Consider the following 22717-nt stretch of genomic DNA (forward strand, 5'->3'; position numbering starts at 1 on the left):
ATCTGATCACTGCCTTCTTGATGCTGAGGAACCCGGGGAGTGGGGAGGCTGCACGAGGAAACGAAAGTGGGAACCTCTCTTCTGGTGGTTTATGTTATTGATTCTTCAGGTGTGAACTGCAGTCTCAGCACTGATGTTCAACATAAGGGATCTTGGCACTAGGCTGTTGTCTAGTTTGGATTTGGTCCCTTTCTCTGACCCAGAAGCAGCCTTGTGAGTATCTCTCTCTATACTGAGAAGTGCGTCTGTCTTCTGCCTCCAGCAGTTTATTCAGCAGAGTGTCAGGAAGGTGCGACTGCCCTGGCCTGGCCCTCCAACAGAAGGATGGGAATAAGCACCTCCAGGGGAGAGATACCGAATGTTTACACCCGCTCTCCCGGTGACGCAGATAAGGGCTGCAGTTTGACACACTGGAAAAAGGTAAACTCCACGGGAAATTGAGATGATAAATCAATTTATGTTCTAATAATTTATGCTTCTCCTAGAGTTTTTTTGAAGGAATTTATTTAGAGTATCTTTTCCCAGACAAGAGCACAATCTCAAAATTAGGAGGACAAAAAAAAAGCAAAAAAGGGGGGGGGGGGAAGATAGGAAGTACTTTCTGATACGGAAAAAGAGGTAACATTTTTTTTTAATAATCCAGCTATGACCAGTAATAAAGACTTATTTATTTCATAGAGGTAGGTCATGCAGCTGGTACTTGTTCCCTTTTCAGAACAGTTGCTTAGATCAGAAGGCTGAACTAAAGTCTGGCAGCAGGCATTTTTCGACTGCCTACAGTAAGTTTTGAGAGCAAGCACTAATTATAGGAACACAAGACGGAGAATGTAGTTCCTCAAACCAGCAACTCCAGCTCTCTCCTAACAGCAGACAGAAAAAGCCTCTGAAAACAAAGAGGAACCTGAACCATTTGTGTGGTGTACACAGAAAGAGATCTAGTACTGCACTGGGGCTTCCTCAATGAGATGGTAGTAAAACTTGCCTTTAAACAAAACTTTTTTCTTTTTTAAAAAACACCCTTAGGCTTTTTGTATACTCACATTGGAAGCTGTGCCATAAAAGAGACAGTAAAACAATCATCAATAGAAATAAGATTAAAAAAACCTATTTGTGAAGTTCATAGTTCATGTCATCAAGTCGCTGCCCCTAGAAAGGGTGAGCATGTGAGGCACAGCTAAACTCACAGTAGAGTCAGTGTTGATGAAGATGCAATTCAGCTATTTCATACAAATATGGACTAATACTAGTACAGCTCTCCCATGAGGGACTAGAGCACATATTAGAAATCAAATCCCCGATGCAGTTGAACTGAACTAGCTGTTCATGTCCTAGTGCTTTCGGCCTGTAGCTAACAGCGATGCTTTATTACTTCAGCCTCACAATTGCTCACTTCTGCTACATCCCCATGGAGAAAAGAACAGAAATTACTGTAAGAGAATCTCAATTTTCCAGATCATACCAGACTTCTGTATGAGAAAAGGGCCATGGCACGAGCTTTAAAAAATCCAAAACAGTGTAAGGATTTAAGACCATTAGTAGCTGCCAGCTACTGCTGTGAGACACACAGCTCAGTAGTGGCTACGTATTAAAAAGACAAACACATGCTAACTATGCTATCAAGACACAGCCATTTTTTAATGGAGACACATTGTTATTGATCACAATTTATTTTAAAGTCATGAAATGCCAGCAACAGAACAGACTGAATCAGCAGGTCAGGCTGGACAAAATACTTGATTGTAGCCATGGTTGTTGGCTATGGGCAGCAGCACTGAGTTACGCAATGAGGCAACAGTTTTACTTCTACCTTCCTGACAAAACTGCCAGGTAAAGGCAAAGAATGGACAGCTACTGAACTGTGGTATAAACCATGCAAGAGTAACAAATGTGAGAATAGGTGTGTAATAAATACTTGATGACATTAGAGGGGAAGGGGGCTCATTTTAAAAAAAATTATCTTCCGCAAGACATTAAAGCTATTTTAAGTATTGTCACCACCACAGTGGGCATCCAGTCCAGCAGTGACTAATTGGTACATAGATCAGTTTTTAAACAATAACCCTCTTCACAAAATATGTATCCACTTGCTAAAGCTCCGGGGTTAAAGTGATCAGTAATCAACATTTATTTCACACCTAGGCAGAATGACTAAAACTGAAGACTACTGTTCAGCTTCATCTTCAATTACTTCAATTCTGCGAGGCCCATAGAGTAGAACATAAGCTATATGCCAGTCTCCACCCCCGGATAGCCGCAAAATATCCTCCGGTGTAACAATGCTGACTTTGTCATCATCAAATTTAATCCATTCATCTGCAAGACAGACAACAGAATTATTAGCAATTTAGGTACGTAAGATTAGCAGGTTTAGCAGCTCCTTAAGCACTCTTTACAGCTAGGTTCTTTAGAGAAAGAGTGCTTTTTCATTTGCTTGGGTTTTATTACCTTGTTTCCTTTTAACCCAGGACACATAATGCCCAGAAGAACTTGATCTGCCTTGATGTGTTAACACCGCCTGCAGGTCATAATAGCCGCAGTTATTAGAACCAGTATCTGAAGGACAGGGAAAAAAAAAAAAAGTTATGCAAGACTTGCATGAAGCGTTTTAGCTGTTCTAACAGCACATGCAGATGAAAGATGCATCAGACCTACTGTACTGTTGTAGCTGTGAAAAGTCTCATTTACAGCTTGATTCTAAGTCATTACGAACTAAGAGCAGTGGCTTTCAGCCATGCCCCCTGGAGGATACTGTGTATATAAATGTAAATATGCATATTGGGTGAAATGCAAATACAGTAAGCCCAAAGCATTAAACTGTTGATGTACAGTCAGTCAGCACTGAGCACATGCTGTACAGCAGTAGTGCTGAGAATACCTGAGTAGAGAGATCAACCTCTCTGGCAGTTAGTTCTATTAGGCTATGCAGAGAAAACCTAGATGGTCAGGACACCCTAAAGAATAGAAAAAACTTGGCTAATTCAGAATGAGGGTACTAAAGAAGGGTCTTACAGTCCCTGCTGTGTCTTAGCTGCATTTCTCAGCACTTCACTGTGTGCTTAAGCTAGTCAGTGTTCCCTATTGCCTCTAAGATGGTGCATCACACCTCTGACAAAGCACTGAACTGTAACAATTTGGATAAGCAGGATCTTCAGGATCATTTTTGGGCAGTATCATTCATCCTCAGCACTGAGCTCTGAAGAAAGCAGCTTTGCACTAAAGGAAGAATAACAAGTTACTTGTTTTAAAACATCTTAGAAGCAGACTATGTCCACCGAACTAACCTCAACAGCGTATCACACTTGAAAAGACGACTTGTTTCCTTCGTACACATTAGTTTTGGAAACTATTTTCACAGTTGTTTTTTCAGTAAGCTACTGAAAGTATTTTAAGAGTCCCACATCTCTTTTCATCATGAATTTGGACTGAAACATGGAAACTTTCAGAATTACAGCATAATTATCTACTCTACAGAAGAGTAGATAATATGTGGCATCACTCACTGTGGCTACTGCCTCAGAAATTTAACTTCAGAGCTTGTACTGCAGCAAAAATCCCACTGATAATTTGTGAGCACCAGACGAAAAGCACCCTTATTGAAGCTTTTAGAAAACCGAGATTTTTGCACTTCAGTCAACAGCTTGGCAATACAGCGAGCACACGCGTGAGGGAACCTGGGTGGGCTACGCCGTAGCATCAAGAAGTCAAACAGGCGAGCAGAGCTCACACGTTGCCAGGAACTGTGCAAGGTCAGGAGTCATAAGCCTGGTCATGTGCTGTGATCTACAAGCAGCTCCAGCTGGTAACTGTTCCCTCCAGAACAGCGGAAGTTCTCCGTTAATACCAAGCAACCTGGCTGCTCTACCACCAACCGGCCTTGCTCGCCCCTGATCGTGCGCGGAACACACTGCCACCCCCCAAAATAGAGCAAAAGGTTGCAAGAACTTGTGTAAACAAACTCACTGCCTTGAGGAACTTTTTACTGCTGGAACCCAGGCTCCCAGCCCCCCAGATCCATTAGCCAATAACACCACCATAGCAAGTAAAAGTCCTGCTTAGTTTTTTTGTTTTTGTTTCATCTTTCTGCCACTGCCAACAATACTTACAACACAATTGCACATAACATGCAAATATCTCTGGATGTGCACATTTTCCATATATTTATAACTTATCCCACAGATGACAATAAGGTCTTTGACTACCTCAACAGCGTTTTAAACAGTTTAACCTGCCCCTTCCTTACAGTTCTGACAGTTTTTGAGAATGAATTTTCATAGGCATTACGAAAAGGGGGGCAGTTCTCAAAACATCCCTACTATAAGGTCCACTTCAGCAAGAGGTATACTTCCCAGTACTCACCATCAGGAAAAGAAAATGGTTCATATTTAACTTCTTTCTGTGCACCATCACTCTTACTAGACTAGAAAAGAGAATGATGAATTACTGTGGAGTAGTTTTGAAAAAGCTTTACTACAGACATATCAAATACCAACTCTGTTCTTCTGTAAGACACTTGTAAGCCTAACCTTTTTGTTGTTCAAGCTTGTAAGCTTGAAACAGGTTCCATTACAGTATTTCCACCTGGACCTCAAAAGCCCTAATATAAACAAAATTACTTTTTAAAGCAAATATGTAACCATTTTAGCACATGTTACCCAGCACACTGACAGGCCTGGAACACCAAAAGGATCCTGCAATGGAAGGTTTTACTACTTGTTAGAGACTTCCTAGCAGTAGAAACAATCAAGATACAGGAGGCAGATTCTAAGTGCCAATTCATTCTGTTTTAAAATAGCCCTCTCTCCATGCTGTCTATACGAGATGTAAGCCTTATTCAAGATAAATCCACTTGAATGCCAAGAAACAGGACAGGAAAAGGCTACCAAACAATGGCCAGAACAAAGTTTTGAGTTTGTTTACCTTTTTTCTTCATAAAGAAAAGGCCAGTCAATTTTATAATGTGCAAGACAGGGAAGCAGACAAAACCACTTAAAAATGGTTTTAAAACAGTATTGTCTTTTAGCTCACTAGTACATACATCCTGAACGTAATCAGTTAGACAAGTGGCAGTACCTTCCCCTTTCAAGTTGGTGAGCAGAAAATAGGTATACTCTTACATAAAAATGTAAGTGATGTCTTTGATGACATTTTGGTTTTTAAAGTAAGGGGGAAAACAAAGTTGTCCAAGGTAAGCTGTAATGTGCTGCCACTATTTCATCCAGTCATACCAAGAAGAAATATTGCATTCATGAAAATTCATGAAACAGAGCTAAGTTCAATATCAAGGAGTTGGAGTGCTAATGAGAAAGTAATATATTTTAGGAAGTCATATTTGCTGTAGTCCTTACTGGTATCCTGTGAAACCTGCACCTGTAGTAACTATTTAATTTTGATTTCTGAATGAAAAAAAATGTGTATTTTTATGTACGTATATCTACATAGATGTAATATAGAGAAAATAAGTGTGTATTTTATATATACACATACATAAATTTTAATGTATGCAAAAGTGAGCTATCCATACTTTTCTCATATACATTTGAATTCTCAGCAGACTTCCCCACAAAAGACTATTTATTCTCTACAAATTTCTGGCAACCTGAAGAAGGTCCCCAAAGTCTGCACACAGAAGAACCGGTGCTTTGCACCAGCTTCACTACTAATACGAAGTACACAAGTAGACGATCATGCAAGCCAGCTGCACGGTTCTATACTCCTACTGCCCCTAACAACCCAGGCAGACTCACCAGGGATCTAGTCAGAGTCTCCTTGAACTTCAGGAAAAAGTATTTTAAGGAAGACAGCCAAGCTCACTATTTTTCAAGCAGAACATTTTAAACATTGATTGCGATCAACTGATATCTAAGCTAATGTAAGCAAACTGGTTTTAAGTTGCTCAAGCGTATCAACACGTGAAACCAAAGACCATTTTACACCATCAGTAACCTTATTCAGTTCACCAACATACAATTCTGATTAGGGCATGAAAATGCTTGTACAGAGATCTTACAGGGAACATGAGAGAGGAATCAGATTAGACTAAAAGACACACAGGAAAAAGTATGTAATGTTGTGGCCCACAGTATCAGTACACAGATCTGTTTAAAAGAATTTCAGGTGTACAACTCTTATTTGGAATAATATATTAATCTAAATGGTCCAGAAAGTGTCAGGAGACTTACATTCTTTGGCTGCTGATTGACTTTTTTGTCTTCTAGGTCCTTGAATTTTGATCGATAAGAAACCATTTTTTCCTGAAGTTCTGGCGTACACAACTCATACACATCCAGCATAAGAGGAAATTTAACATCCTGTGAAGAAAAAAGCATAAAGTTTATTAGCATCATTGGAATTCCACATTAAAGCATTCTTCCACTGAAAGGCACATCACCAAGTCCAATTAAATGCAACTAAATCGTATTTATGAGAACTTGATCTACTGAAGCATATAAAATAACACTTGCTGCCAGTACTTAACTAAAGGCTACAGTATTTTTAAAGGACAATATCTAACTCTGAAAAAACAGAAACTGTCTTAAACTGCTACATTCAATATAAACATTTATACACAGATCTAAGGAAAAAAATGCAGGTAGAATGACTATACATGCAAAAATGCCAATGTAAGTTATTTGAGCAGTCTTCTAAAATAGCTAAAATGCTTCACTCTCTATTCTTTTGCTTGTCTTTGTAAAGAACAGTCATCATCTCTCATGATTCTCTCAGGGCAACCTATGAGGTTCTAGCGGCCAGCCCAAAGGAAAGCAAAACTGAACATATAGCTGCTTGCAACTGATTCTTGTATTTGCCTGTCAGAAAACAAGACAATTAAAACAACTAATATAGGAAGTGTTTATGAGAATAAACATTTTCTCATCAACTACAGAGCAGTTTGGGGACTGAAAACAAGACCCTCTCCTCCCTTAAATATTCTCTGGTTAAACAAATAAATAAATAAATCCTGTCAACACTGGAGCAACTTAACTTCTCTCCCTCACCAAAAAACTCTCAGAGTCTACTTTGGTAGCATTGTTTGCCACACATCATCACAACTGGTAACAAAGCTGTTTTGTACTCAAGCAAAGAAGCTGTACTATTAATGCAATAAAAAAGCAAACACTAAAGTATAGATAACTTGCAAGTACTAGCCATCTACCTCTAATAAAAAAAATGATTGAAAAGCATAAAGAAGGATTAAGCTTTAATATGCAGGAAACTGTTACTCACCTTAAGAACTTTGGCATTCACAGATTCTTTCTCTTTATAAAAAAATCTAACCATCTGAATAGTCAGATACGCTGGCAAGCGACTAATCTTAGACTAAAAAAAAAAAAATTTAGAAGCTGTTACTTCAGATATTCACAGATCATTTATACTTTAAACACTGTTCATCCTAAACTACAGGCTACTCTTGAAATAGATTTATACTCAAACATATAAGAATAATAAGAACACAACAACAACTTCCATCTTGAAATTCTGTATAGTACTGTATTCAAAGAAATAAATTTCAACCTCTAGTCTTCAATTTCTTGGTACTGGATATCTAGATGCTTTACAAACATAAATCACATGCTGCTCCAGCAGTAACTTGGTGCTTTGGGACAGAAAACTGACAGAAGTGAAAAGAAATATAAAAATATCAGCAGGAGCACCACTCACAGATTTGATATAGAGTGCATTTCTCTGCAAGGTTGGAGAGAGTTTGGTGATTTCCTCTTGAAGACGCTATAAATAAAAAGATTTGATTAATTATAAAGCACATAGCTTAAAGAAAAGTACAGCGTGGATAAACAGACCACAATCTAAATCTTGTTCTGCCAATCTATTCTACCTGTTGCTATCAGTCATTACACCTTAGAGAATTTTGGAATTCCTTGGCACAAAGACCATGAACGTTTACTTGTTCAGCTCCATGGTCATTCATGATCTCCAACAATACTAACAAATGTTTCTCTTTGCAGAAAATTCAGAAATTTTTACTCTGCAAGAAAGCTGCACTTCACAAATGAAGTATCTTTACTTAGTTATAAACGCATCAAAGCATGCTTGGGACACAAGAAAAAAAAAGAACAATCTAAATTTTCTTGAAACAGCAATATTTGCACACTTCTTAAGTCTCAGTCTTTTAGTTGGCCTTTGGAAAAGGAGACACAGCAGTAAACAAGCAGACAGATGGTGATATTCTGCTGGTGAACTTCCAGGGACCTTTCCAAACCCAGGGAAAGACTGGCCTGGCTGTTACTGTTGTGACCTTCTTGCTACAGGCAATCCAGCATATGAATTCTGGAAGATCTTTTCTGATCTGGAAGAGGTGTCTTTTTGCATAATGTTTACAATTTGCACATAATGTTTACAATTCTATCTCACTTTTTCCTTCTAAATTCTATTACTAGTAATAGAAAGATTAACTGAGAGCCACGGAAGTTGGTCCAATCCCATACAAACTAGAACACTGCTTCCATCTCTACTTTTATACTAATGCTCTGTAATAGCAGCTACAATTAAGGTTTTTTTTAGCAGCTCCTCTCCTTGCTACTTCAGATGTTACAGAAAACAAAAACTGAGAAATGCATACCAAAAAGCACAGACTACTTTAAGAAATCCTATTCAAACAGTCAGTATAAAGATCATAATGTGTCCTGGAAAATTTAACACACACAAAAAAAACCGCAAAATCAAATTTAAGATTATTTGTTTCATCACCTCTATTTCTTATGAACACAGCAATGAAAATATCACACTATTGTACAACTGGCTTCTGGGTTTTTTTTTGGAACCAACTACAGAGTGCTTAAATCACAATATTGCTACAGTCTGGAGTGTAAACCCACTGAACAAATAGTTTCTGTTAAAATTAAAACCACAGTAAATTGGCTTACAGCTGGATAACTGCATGGGGAAGACCCTGTTGGGGTCCAAAGGGGGGGGGGGGGAATATTTTGAATTCTACTTTACATTAATACACAATTCATTTTCACTTCCATCTTCTTTGCAACACCTCAAAAAAATCTTGAAGAAGATATGGAGTAAAGCTTGGAAAACAGATGCCAATTCCAAGTCAGAGAGAGAGAAAAAAAACAGGCAATTTAGAATGTCTAATTAAACAAAAAAGAAGTTGTAATGGCTTACCAATTTTAGTCCTGTAAACAGATATTTCACTTCTTGATTGATAAAGCAACTAAGCTGAAGTTGATTCTCCTTTCCTTTAGTCACCTCCTCTTCTTCAGCTTCTGTACATTTCATGCTTCACAAAATTAAGGAAAATCATCATGCACCAAGAGCTGAACTACCATTCTAGGTAGAAAGATACATTGCACAGCACAGGAATTCAAGTAATATAATCCTGTGCTTGTGCATCAACAGTACTTTTACTTCTCTTGGTATAAAAACAAAGATTTGAAACACTGAATAGCCCTACCTGAATAATAAATCATTCTTGTATATCTAATGATGAGTGGTAGCTGAGGCAGAGGGCATACTAAGGTAAGTTCTTCAGTCACCATTTAAGCTTGCAAAGCCTGCCTGGTTTTCATCTTTCCGTAGGATACTGATGATACTAATTGGCTGCCAGCATCAAACCTTAGAAGACCCCTGCAACATTACATTAGTTGTTTATAATTACTAAAGTTCTAGTCCCGCTGCTGCCTAGACTTCCTATTTCTTTAGGCCATGCACATCCTCCCTCCCCTGCTTTTCATCTGTCCTTTTCCTACTGCCACTGGCCTAAAGCACCATTCCTCCCTCTCCACTACTCATTCTGCCTTTCCCAACTACTTCAGGGATCACAATCACCACAACACAGGGAGAGAGAGAAAGGCCTTTACTCACAATTACTACCACACATTGAGATATACCACTTCATCTTAAAAGATGATTCCTTCTCTTAAAAGGGAAAAGTCCACAGTATAATTCTTTCTGAAAAGTGACAGTCAGTTTATCTATGGCCAGGATTCTGAGGTGGAAGAACACAGAACAATGCTTGGGATGACAGATGGGTACCACGGGGTCATCTGCTTGAAAGTTGTCAGCTGATCAGCTGAATTAACTTCTTACTCATCTGCGTTCAGTTGACTTACTTCTTAACAACTCAATCTTGTATCAAGCCATCCTCCATCCACATTCCGGCATGTTGCTAAGTTTATCAGCAACACTTCTGTAACTAGCCGAAGAAAGGCTATATTGGAAGACATTTACTTTTATTTGGATAAGCTATAAACTGTCTCGGCATCCCCGAAGCGGGTAACTGCAAATCTTCTCTGGGGAGGAAAACTTGACATTTAAACTAAGTATTTTTCTTGCTGTAAATTTCCATTACCATTCCTCCTCCCTGCATCTGCCTCTCTCTCAAAGTATACCTGATCTTAATTTTAACTTTTGTATACTCCTGCAATACATCATCTCCCCCACTTCCCTGACAAAAACCTTTACTTTTATGCTATTTTGGATTATGTTTTTCATTCTCCTGGCACTCAACTCCTAAAGTACTAAATCATTATCATTCTTTACGTCTTGCCTTAGTCTTTAGGATACGCTGTTTCAAATTCAATGCTGAAGAACTGATCAATTAAACTCTTCTTTTTAGAAGCTGCTGCTGTAGCTCCAGAGTCTGTCTGTAAAACAAATTCTCTTATGCTGTAACTTTAAATAGCATATAAGAAGTCTTCTTTACACACAAAAATTTTTAATTCTTAAAGTTCTTCAATTCTTCTAAAAGTGAAATCCTTCACACTTATATACTAACATTTTCTCCTAGTTAATCTCCACACACAGTGTTTTAAAACAACATATTTACAGCACTGCTGTTAAAGCTATCTCAAAGCATATTAGCAAGTGACATTTCAATCAAAAAATTTTCCCACCCCTGCCACAAGGTTAGGCTGGCTCTATGCCTTAAGATAGATTTATCAGATCCTTGCCACTATCAAAACTCTCCAGATGACTGCTTGGAGAAAGAGATTCAGTCTGGTAAAGTCTTGGAAAAACTTACAGGATTTTTTTTTAATCAGATTGATTGTTAGTTCTTTGTTTAAAACGGCATTCATGTAGCTAAGAATGCTGTAGCATGGGGATGCTTTTTCAGAAACAAGTTCTGATGTGCTAAATTGGCAGGTTATCTGGGCCAGCTACTGCATGTTCAGAGTCACTGCTGGCCTGGTTCAAAACAGGCCATGCAAGGCCCAGAGGGACAGTCTTCCTATGGCACATTCCAGAGTACAGCTGACATAGCACAGTGCTATCTGTACTACAGGAAGCAATTTCACTTACTGGAGTATACAGACATCCTAAATAACTCACAAAACTGATTACTGTGGCAAAAATACAGGTGATATTGTGAATCTTAATTCTGGTTAGAGTAAGTCTACAATTACCTCCATAACTGTATCACCTTCTATGCCTTCCAGCTTCTGTTGTAGTACCCTCATCATCTGCACCCAGCATTCATTGGCATCCTAGGAAGGAAAAAGAACATTAAATTTGACTTTCAGTGATATTATTTAGTAAGCAGCATTAAAAGCATCAATGTTCACAAATGTAAAATGCAAGGATTTCTTAATTAAGAATTCCTTCCTATTCCAGCACATTTTTAATGTTGGCACTTGAGATTACATTCAACTTTTCTACACAACACAAAAGCAAATACATCTCTAAGATAAAAAGAACTGCTTACTTTCACGAGTGAAAGAAACTTTTAACACATTCTTGCCCTCACCTAGTAATATACTATTTTTGATATTTTCCTACTTTATTTTCAAACCACAAATTAAGTGAGCAATCTTTACCTGTTGAAGGTACTGGCCTTGATCACCTTTCTCTGCAAACTGGGGGAAGGCCATATGTAAAAACTGCAGGAGAATGATAGGTGGGATACTGGAGGAAGTTTTATCCATGGAATCAAACAAGTCTCTAAGAGCTTAAAAAAAAAGTAAGTGAATATTTTGAGAAGTGGAAAAATAATTAAAATATGGCAGGAAGTTTTTAACAGAAGAATAGTAAGATGGCAGCAACATTTCAAAGATTGAACATTTAACAGTGTCAAATGCGATCTTTCCACAATAGGGCTAAACTTGCCAGGTGACATAACAGGTGCACCTAAAATCTCATTTGTGAACATGACTTTGCAAGCGTAAAGATGACAATTCTGAGAGTCTGGCACATAGTGCCTTGTCTTTCCTGGCTGCTAACAGAAAAACATTTCTTGAGGTCTTATGATTTCATTTTAAACACATTTGAGGAACAAGATTTTCACAATAGGACTACACGTACAGAAACCAGAAGGCACTCACAAGCTATCCTCTAGAGCAGCTTAAGTTTCACCTACTGCTGGAAAAATACTTTCGTTTTTTCCAACTACAGTCTCTAGACAATACTCATGCTTAATTTAACACCCAGGAAAACAAGTATGTGTATGCATACATGCAGACAGTTCATAACTATGTGCAATTCAATGAATGCTACTGATTGCATGACAATACACATGGCTTTCTCTCTAGCCCCAGACACACTACTACATATGGCTTATCTACTTATGTTACAACATTTTACATTCACAAACCACTTCAGAGACATCTGTTAACCCTCACAACAACCCTGTGAGGTAGGCAATGGTCTGCGTGGTCTCTAATTTACAAGCGGAGACACTAACGAACGAAACTCGAACTAGTGAATATAGGGAAGATTGCAAGGAACCAAGGTCAGTTTCTTCCTCTCCTTATATCTTCAACACTGAAGAGGGACAACTGATATGACACAGCAATTAAAAAAATGCCATAAGTGTCATGCAGGAGTTCTTGATCAGCTCAGCATTAAAAGATTAAGAAAGAATCTCAGTTCTTATACCATCAGGACTCCTAAGAAGCAGAGCTGTCACCTTAAAAAAGAAAATACGGGACACAAAGTAAAGGCAGTGAAAAGGGGAGGGGCAGGCATGGTTGTATAGAGTAACCATTGAACTTACCACCCCAAAATTCGATCAGCAGGCATACCCACAAACTGGACCTTTCCTTCCTTATATTGTTTTGTTTTTCCTTAAATGGACTGGTAGAAATCCCAGTGTCCTGGCCCAGCATCTTAGTGGGGCAATGAAATAGAGTAAAAAAAAGAAAAGTGGACAAGTAGTACCCTTGATCAAGTGTAAGGGGTCTAACTAGAATTCTAGTTAGAGCTTGGAAATATGGGGCCATCGTGAGCTCCCACATTGTGGGCACTCAGATCACCACAACAAAGAGTAACTTTCCTTTTCAAGATGCTACTTTCTTTTGTATTTATGAAATCTGAATCTTTAGGGTAAAGGCTAAGACCAGTGATAAAGCATCAGCTATCACCTTAATAATGCTCAGCCAAATAAAATATATTTAAAAATACCAGTGAATACGTATTCCAGGAGTATGGTGTTAGCTCATCATTAAGTGAAACAAAGAACTGGTCACTAAAATATTTCTAAATAAAACAAATATATCAAGGAATGGAGGAGTATGCTTTAGAAAATTCCAATTACTTTATGCCTACATGCAAAAAGAGACGTAGATATAAAGCATTCACATCTATGTCACATTTGATTATATTCTTCCCTAGTGTGCAGCTAAGTAATATGCAGAGAAGTGTACTTCACAGCCATGGTCAGACAAACCTTTAAAGACATTAGTAACAGAGTAAAATGAGTCCCTCAGTGCTACCAGATTTGAAATTCCTAAGACATATGCACTGAAGAGCTCGGACTACAATTTTCATCTTTAATTAGCAGGAAATTACACATTAGCCTAAAATCCTCAACACCAACCTGCAGTAATGTATTGAGCAGAGGCCATTTCTCCTGAAGCTCTTAAGGCACCACCATACCTAAAAGAGATGAAAAATAATTCCCATGCAATTAAACTAGATCATGAATAGCAATCTGTTTTTAAACCATGAATAAAGGAGGCAGCCAGATTAAAAAAAAAAGATACCAGAAGAAATCAGTCACTAAAACTGAAGTAACTGAAGACAACATTTGCTCACATTCACACCAAAATATCAGTTCTTCTGCAAATACTGCATGGAAGCAGAGAAGAACTGGCTTTCTTCGGATGATAAATAACATGCAAACTGAGAAGCCTGGTAGGGATGCATTGCTGTTGCTTCCCTACCTATTTGTTCTAAAGACACAACATATTTGTAAAAAAATTGAGCAAAAAGGTTGACAAAAAAGCTAATCCATTTCTGAAACATCTGCCACAGGCTCTTTAAAGAGACAAAAACACATCCAAGGATAGATTATGGACAAAGTACAAAGAAATAGAGGTCAGTCATCCACTCACCACAGCAGAAGCAAAATAGGCAGAGGTGAGATATTTCCCACACTGGAAAAGTGTGGGGGCCCACTCATATTACTACATCTTACCACTTCTCAAACGGTTTCTTTAACAACTGCACGAGGAACAGAGGGCTTTCTCAAAGCCTTCAAAAAAAGGAGGACCTCATGCTTTCTTTAATCTCAGACTGAATGCTAAAGAATTACTTTATTTTTTTCAGTTTATTAAGTTCAGTTTATTCCATTTCTGGATGAAGGATGAACAGCAAACTTTCCTCCTCTCACGCTACCAAAATGGAAATACCCCTGGAGAAAGTAACAGAATAGTTGATGAGAAATAAAATAGTAAGCTTCCCCATTTAAGTCCATTCACCTCTCTTCCACTGCCATACACCGTCTTAAGCAGGGAAGGCCAAATAAAGGCTTAGTGTTTACTGGAAAACAGAGTAGCTGCTTGTGGGTCTGCATTCCCACAGACAAAAAGGCCACATCTCATATTGCAGTCTGCCACTTTTAAAGGGTATGTTTTGACATTTGACATGTTTGTAAAATACTTTTATTCAATATAAAAACTTAAGAGCCCTTTAAGTGGAAATATATAGACACTGAAAAACAACAAAAAAGCTTTAAAATACAAAGTTTCAGTACTCTAAAAATGGTTCTCTGTGCTGATAAACCTGTGTTAGCAAAGTTTAAATAATCAAGGTTCATTTGCTAATAGAACAAAGAAAAATGTACAGTGAAGTACTTCAGTAACTAGTTTTACAATAACTACAAAATCTAGTTGGATAAAAAGGCATTAAGAAAGCAGTGAAGATGCTCAGATGAGTGAAGCTAACCATGAGTAATGACTGCAATGCTCTACCTAGTCCTCACAGTTCTTAAAATCCTGATGGTTTTCTCATGATTCACTTGGAGAATAAGTTCAAGCTCATATTTTCATGCATATTTTTCCTCCTCTGATCTTTATACACTTAGTACAGGTTTCTCATGGATTGCTCTCAAAGAAAATCCACCTTTCAGTCCAGAATAACAAAACAAAACAAAGTGTTATTCTATGATCAGACCTAATTAAACAGAATCTTATCAGTGTCTTCTGTTCCCTCCACATCCACAGAACCTCCAGCTTCTTCTGTAGTTCTCTACTACAGAAATACCTATGGTTCTATCCCAGAGCTTCCTTTCCAATCTCCAACTACCAGATGACCATCACTTTAGAATTTCACAGCTGAAAACACATTATGCAACAAAGCTACGAAAAAAAAAAAAAGAAAAAGAAAAAAAGACCTTCAAAGGCACAACACTCTCATACAGTACTTTATATAGAAGGCGCTTCAAACTTATGCCAGAAAACAGGGTTAAGAGTTCAGCAACTTGCTAAGTATTTTAAACAAGTCTTGATAGGAACTGATTTTTAAACTAGGTGAAACTACATCTCTCTACTAAAATCTAGCTCCAACAAATATACAGTCTTAAGTCTTAAAAAAAGAGTAGATTATCACAGCCATACGATGAACTTTGATGGAGTGCTACATTAATCTGTAATAGATATATTGAATAACAGATTGTTATGCTAAACCACAGCAGTATAAAAACAACTCCTGAACAAAATGCCTATTTCATAAGCTAAAGAAAACATTTTAGTCATATTTTTATGCCGAATCCTACCTTTTAAGGGCCTCTTTCACTTCTGGCACAGAGCGGATACACTGAACTGTAGCATTCATGTAGCAAGTGTTGCCAAGGTTTGTCAATCCACACGGTAATTCCATCTACCAAAAAAATTTACAAGGGTGCTTGAAGGTCCGAGAGAGATGTGTAACCATTTTTGTATAAGTACCATAATTTGACATTAAAAGAAATGACACGAGATGCCCAAAACCTGACATATTCCATCAAACTTTATTTTATGAAGCTTTCCAGACCTATTTTCTGATTATTTTCATCTGTTTCACCATTCAGTGTTTTTAAAGAACATTCAGGAATGCTTTGTATTATCTCTGTGCATGTTTAGTTTAATGAGCATATTCTCTGAGCAGGCAGGCATTAAGAAGTTCAATTATAATCTTATTCAAGTTTTGACCTTAAGATGAAGTTTTACATGAAATTTCCACATGAATACTTGTATGCAACACTGATGTTTAATTAAAATCAGCTTTCAGAAGAACTCTGAATGGGATAAAGTTCAGAGTTAGAAATAAAAAGCTTTATTTAAACTTTTCTCCAAAAGTCAACAACAGATCAATCTTATCTTTGTGAACAGCTTGAGCATTGCTGAAATTCTGACAAGTGTGAAGGTGAAATAATAATTAAACTAACCAGTTTCAGAAACAACTATAAATCACAATATAATAGCATTTTTTGTAAGGAAATCATGTATTTGAATACTTGTCAGTTGTAAAAAGCTGAAAACAAACTGAAATAGGACAGTATACCAATACCTTTCACTTATTTTACAAAGGGAGAATTAAGTTAGCCATCTACCCCATTTTTAATGTGTGTATCACTACAGACACTTAAATTCCAACATATCAAAAGCTGGAATCAGAAAAATGCAATGTGACTTTTTCAAAATGTTATCTGAATTATATCCATTTGCCTCACGGTTAACTCAAATCTACATAAAGTTTGTCTCAAAATACATGAACATCCCTCACCTGATGCTGTCACAGAAAGCCATTAAATATTGAAGTAAATAACCTGTTCTAAGCTACAGATCCATCTTCATACAGATATTCATAGAAGAATTATTACTCTGCATGCACAACAACAACAACAAAATCTGCAAATCCCCACCTCAAATCAGCCCTAGTTTCCATTCACAACTGTGATGAGCCAGGAAACAATTTTGTACATCTAAGAGCTCCTAATCAGGCAGAGTTCAGGATACTAATACACAGCCAGGCCAATAAAAGTTTGTCTTTGAGAGCATTATCAATTCCATTTTTATTTTAGACAATTTACTAAGCTGTCTGCTTCAAAAAGTCAGCATTAGTCATAGGAATTAGAAGTTAAATTCCACACTTCTCATTAGTGCCAGCAACTGGTCATCAGAAACTATAAACGCTAAATAAACATTAATTTTAAAATCCACTTGCACTTAAGCAACTGCAAGTATTTACAAGTATTTAAAAATTTGACATTATTCAAAGGTTTACAAGAGACTAAAGTTTAGAAAATGCTTACAGCTGAAGCTAACTGTTCCTCTGTCATGTCTTCTACAAAGACAGGTCGAGAAACTGGCTCTTCTGGAAGTGCATCTGCAGAACCCATCATTAATAAGGTCATCCCCTGGAAACACAATAAAAATAGTGATTAGTATTTAAGGGCAATTGTTTCCTTAAAAATAAACTAATCTATAACACAGTTCAGGTATTTTCCCAGATATGGGCAAGATCTTTCTCTTAACTTTACAGAATTGATATCGCACTGCTGTTTCATAAAACTATACCTTTCTATAAAAATAAAGACAGAAGCAGCCAGTCCAATGTCTTTAAAGAAAAAGACAACTTAAAAAAAAAACTACACACAGCTCTGTTAAATTATTCCTGATTGGAAATACTATCACAAATACCCTAATGCAAAATTTTCAGGCAGGCTCCCTTCCTGATGGGCCATTAAGGATCAACTATCTTACAGATTTCATTGCAAACACTTCTCCTTCCCATTTAAAGGATACCTTGGACAACTGAGCAGCTACCTTCCAATTTGAAAAAAGTTGCCATGTTTGAGATTCTCAGACAACAGAAGTCTCAAGTCGTCAAATTCAGAATTCTCTGCATAACAAAAATATCCTCATCTTTGGCCAAATATCCAGAGAAATATTTCAGGTGAAAGTTGGTGAAAGTAGGACCACAGCTCTCAGTCTGAAATTGCTTTTTCACTTGAAAAGCAAGTGGAAAAAGGAAGTGCCATCCTTTGATCTAGCAAGTTCTGAGGATATGGAACAAAAAAATAAATAAAAATACAAAAAAATAATGAAAATGACTAGAGTTGGTTTAGGTATGAGGGCAAGAAAATATTCAGAAAAAAAGTCATGTTAGCATGATTCCTATAATAGCCTAAGGCAAAGGAGTTTGTCAGCTTTCAACAGTACTTCTACACAGTAAGACCCACTGAAAGGGAAGAATATACCTGATGGCCCTGTAAAATACAATGCTAACGAAAAAGGGACCATCCGAAAAAACAAAATGGAAACTGCTTTGACAGTGCAAATAAATCCCCTAAAGTTGCATAAAACATTAATAAGACAATAAAAGCAGCTCTTAGCATTACAGTATGCAGGAAAGGAAAGGAATATCATGAACTGGGCTTTTTGCTGAATGACTGCTACAAGAGCTGCAATTTATTGCCACTGGCCACTAATAGATGCTGGGAAACTAATTACAAGGGTAAGAGTCATGCAACCTAGCTCAATTTGCTCTAATAAAGAACTGAAGTAAAACCTGTACCAAACACAGCTACAAGATTCCTACAGAAAGGAAAACAAATCAAAAAAAAAAAAAAAAAATCCACCTCACCTTCCCTCAAATCTTTTTGATTACCGTTAGGGTACTACAAAGTTAGGAAACATAAAACATTCATTTTTTGTTTTCTTTTTGAACTATTCAAGGGTATTAATAAATAACCATCACTAATGACGCTGTTTTTAAACAAACCTATTTAACATAGAAGAAAATTTCAGCAGGCTGACACAGAAGGAAACAGGCAAAGCTATACTTTCCAACATTCCTAATGCACTGGTTTTCCATACTGAGGGAGTACATGTACAATGGACCACAGAGAGTGCCCAAATTCACAAGCTCTCTCTAACATCTCTGGCTCTTATGATCATGGACAGATTATATAAATGGACTGCTGTTTTGATCCAGCACAGCACTTCTTTTAAGTAAGAAAATTATACTCAAAGTGCTCAGGAAGATACTGCAATTGTCTCACAGATCAATGGTAAGGACCTCATAAGAATACTTAGATATGACAAATGCACACATTTTTTTTCATCAAGGTCTTGACTATTAAAGAATAACTACTAACTCAAATAGAAACAGCAAAAATCTCGTATCTTTGTTTAAATCCCCAAATAAAATCAAATTAGTAAAATTTAGTTATTCCTCAAAACTTACATTCTTTATTTTTATGTTCCCCCAGTCATCATCCTATATTTGAAGTGAAATAAAAGACAAGTTAGTTTTCTTACAGCAAAAAGCAAGTAAGCATCTTCATTAATATTAATCATATATTTCTAAATATACAATTGTGTTTCATTCAAGACTCCACAATGGTGAATTATGAACATACTATGAAGCCTCGTCTGACAAAATGGAATCAAGTCAACTTTTCAGGAAGGTTCTTTGCTTATTAAGGCTGTTTAGACATAAACAATCTTTTTGTAGGAAAGTTGTCCGTATTCCATTATCCTGAGGTAAGTCTCCAGCCAAGAAATGCCAGAGAACTGTCCTGTCTACTTCGTTTTCACTGGCCCACAACGCAGAAACTTTTCTTAAACAAGCTAAAAAAAGTTCCACTGAGATTCTGAACATTAAAAACAAAACAGAAACACCAAGTGGAATAAATATTGGTACAAATCAGTGAAATAGAGATTTAAAACAATACCCTCTATCTCGCAACCATTTATCAACACACCTTTGCCAGTATTTTCTGGTAGCAAGCAACAGAGCATACAGAATTCTTTCTGAAAAACGGTAGTCAGTTTAATACATACCATGAAAGATCACCTACAGAAAACATGCTGAATTACTGTTACTGCTAATTATAATTGTAATAAGAGTTAGAAATAATACACAAGCACGGGTTTCTACCTTCAGAGTTCCTCCTTTAACCATAACCTTCTGCCTAGCTGGCTGAACTCCAGTCAGTGCAAACAACTGAGCTTTGAAGACCATTGGAGGCTCATCAGTGTTAAGCTCCACACCATCGAATTTCTCTTTTCCCCATTTCACGTTAACTGCAAACAAAGTAGTTTGAAACTAGATTATTTCCTACCATAGAAAAATCTAAATCTTAAAATTGAACTAGTATTTTAAATTCGAGTCTTTATACCATTCAATTTTCCATTCTAAAGCTTGTCAATAACCAAGTTAAGGTACACCTTTATGGTAAGGTGTCTCAGCCATCAAGAATATAGTATTTCCAAGGCAACATATACACCAAGAAGCCACTCTGCAAGCAACAAACATATAAAACAGAAGCAGAAACTCTTTATGTAAATCTTCACAAAACTAGTTAGAAAGTTAATTTTCACAATTTCTTGGTACTGTTAACTGCAGCCAAATTTCTGAAACAAGTTCAGTTGTATGCTTTCAGTTGTTTATCATAACATTTCCATTCTGCTTCAATGACAAACTGCACTACGTTCTTTAAAGGCAAAGTTACTTTCCGATAGCTGTAGTTTTGGCTGCTGGTATTATTCACACAAAGGTAGGTGAGATGCTAAACAGGCATGAAGACAGGCCCCATAAAATCAAATACCTTCTGCTTTCTTTTAATGGAATATTAACCTTATGGTGCTTAAGGAAGGATAACCAAGGTTTAGTCTGAATTGTTACCTGCATAACAGCTCAGATTATTGGCGTTTCCTTAGTTCTATTAGAAAGTCCCTTTTAATTTGCCTGACCTTCTGACTTTTTAAACGTATTTATTATTTTGCATTTTTAATGTCTACCAACCACAAGTCCTTCGCCATTTCCTTGGAAGACAACCCACTCAGTCCCAGAACAAGTCTGCTGCACACATTTAAATTTTGCATTTTTGAACAGTCACAGTCACTAAATTAAGCACAGGGGAGAGTAAGTGGTTCATACTATCACTGTTTCTGAAAACCCAGCACTGACAGTAGGTATGAGATGAGCATGAATGTCTTTATTTCAGAGATCACAACTGAAATTTCCAGAAGTTTCCAAAATAAAAGAGAGAACTGTGTTATTTGAAAACAATAGAAACTAAGAAAACAGACTAACACATCTGCCACCTTGAATGGAAAACACAGCTTATATGGATGCCCTAAGAATTTAGGAAAAGTGTTATTTTATTAGCATCACAATCCCAGTTTGCCAACCACAGTTCAAACAGCAGTGAAACAAGGGAGCAACTGAGCGCGATGTCTTCTAAAATCTGTTCCTCACATACTAAAATGCTACAAGAGGCCAGAGCTGCGAAACACGGACACACTAGCAACTACTCCTTGAAAAGTCACTGGAAAGCAGGGGGCTTTCCTCTTACAGTCTTCACTAGAAGCTTCTGCTAGTGGAAACAAAGATGAGTAGGATGCAGCACAATTTTACAGAACTGTAATTCCCCCAGTTTTATCTAAGAAGTAACAGCTTTAAAAGAGCAGAGGCAGATGAGCCTCAATTTAGAGTGACTGATGCAGAGCCGCAGTTTATCTGACAGCCAGCAGCACTCATCTTCGTACAAAACGAAAATAAAGGCTGGCAGCGAGGCGTAATTCTACGCAGTACGTGCCGGGCCGGTGCTCGCGCAGCTGCATCCTGCCGGAGCGGCCCACAGGGCGTCCACCCGCCGCAGCAGGGCGACACCAGCGCCTGCCCCTGCCCCTGCCCCCGCCGCGGCCGGGCTGCCTCCGCGGGCCCCGCCACCCCCCCGAGCGGCTCCCACCGGAGCCCGCGGCACCCCGGCGAGGGGCCGACGCGTGCTGAGCCCCGCACGCGCGGAGCGGAAGAGTGGAGGGGGCGGAGGAGGGGGGAGCCTCTTCGGCGTTTTGTGCCCCAAACCGCCGCGCCGCGGCGCCTCCCCTCCCTCACAGGGAGGCGGGAGAGGCCGCACGTGTGTGTGGGGGGGAGGGGGGGGGGGGGCGCGCCGGAGGTAACGGCAGCGCCAACGGCAACGGCCTCGCCCCTCCCTTCCCCCCCCCCCCCCCCCCCGCGCGGCGCGGCGGGCAGGGCCGGCTCACCTGTGAAGAGCGGCATGGCGGAGGGGCGCGTCCCGCGCGGCGCGGCGGGGCCGGGCGGGGGCAGGGCAGGGCCGGGCGGGGGCGAGCCGCGCTAGCGGGGCGGGGGCGAGCGGGCAGCGGCGGCTCGGACGCAGCCGCCCCCCCGCCCTCGGGGTCTCATTCAAACCGGCCCCTGAGGATGACGCTGCAAGCGGGGCCCGCTCGCCGGAAGCAGGGCGCGGTGCGCGCGCAGCACCGGAAGGGCGGGGCGGCCCCCGCCGCCGGGCCCTCGCGGCCGCCCCTCCCCCCCTTCCCGCTCGCTTCCCGCGGCCGCGCGCGGGTGGGGCGGGCGCTGTGGCGAGGGCCGGCCCCGACGCGCCGGACGCCCTCCACGGCTCCCTCGGCCTGAGGGGCTCCCTCCCCCCAGGGGCACTCCACTGGGCAAGGGTCGGGTCGAGCCGAGCGGGCTCCTGTCGCGACAGCTGCTTGGCCCCAGCTCGTATCCTAACGGTCGCCGCCCG

General features: G+C 39.1%; 1 protein-coding gene across 1 annotated transcript; it reads right to left on the bottom strand.

Moving 5' to 3' along the window:
* Positions 1 to 1616: 1616 nt before the first annotated feature.
* Positions 1617 to 22417, bottom strand: USP14 (ubiquitin specific peptidase 14). The gene is made up of 16 exons (XM_062570210.1): positions 22218 to 22417; positions 20107 to 20252; positions 19411 to 19443; positions 17474 to 17578; positions 15956 to 16059; positions 13778 to 13836; positions 11781 to 11911; positions 11370 to 11450; positions 10531 to 10610; positions 9130 to 9244; positions 7660 to 7725; positions 7225 to 7317; positions 6180 to 6308; positions 4357 to 4417; positions 2446 to 2553; positions 1617 to 2313 (listed from the first exon to the last, which is right to left on the bottom strand). The coding sequence occupies exons 1-16, from the start codon at positions 22231 to 22233 to the stop codon at positions 2162 to 2164; spliced, it is 1479 nt and encodes a 492-aa protein (XP_062426194.1). The 5' UTR covers positions 22234 to 22417; the 3' UTR covers positions 1617 to 2161.
* Positions 22418 to 22717: the final 300 nt, after the last annotated feature.

Source organism: Rhea pennata, chromosome 2, assembly GCF_028389875.1.
Source record: "Rhea pennata isolate bPtePen1 chromosome 2, bPtePen1.pri, whole genome shotgun sequence".
NCBI classification, from domain to species: domain Eukaryota; kingdom Metazoa; phylum Chordata; class Aves; order Rheiformes; family Rheidae; genus Rhea; species Rhea pennata.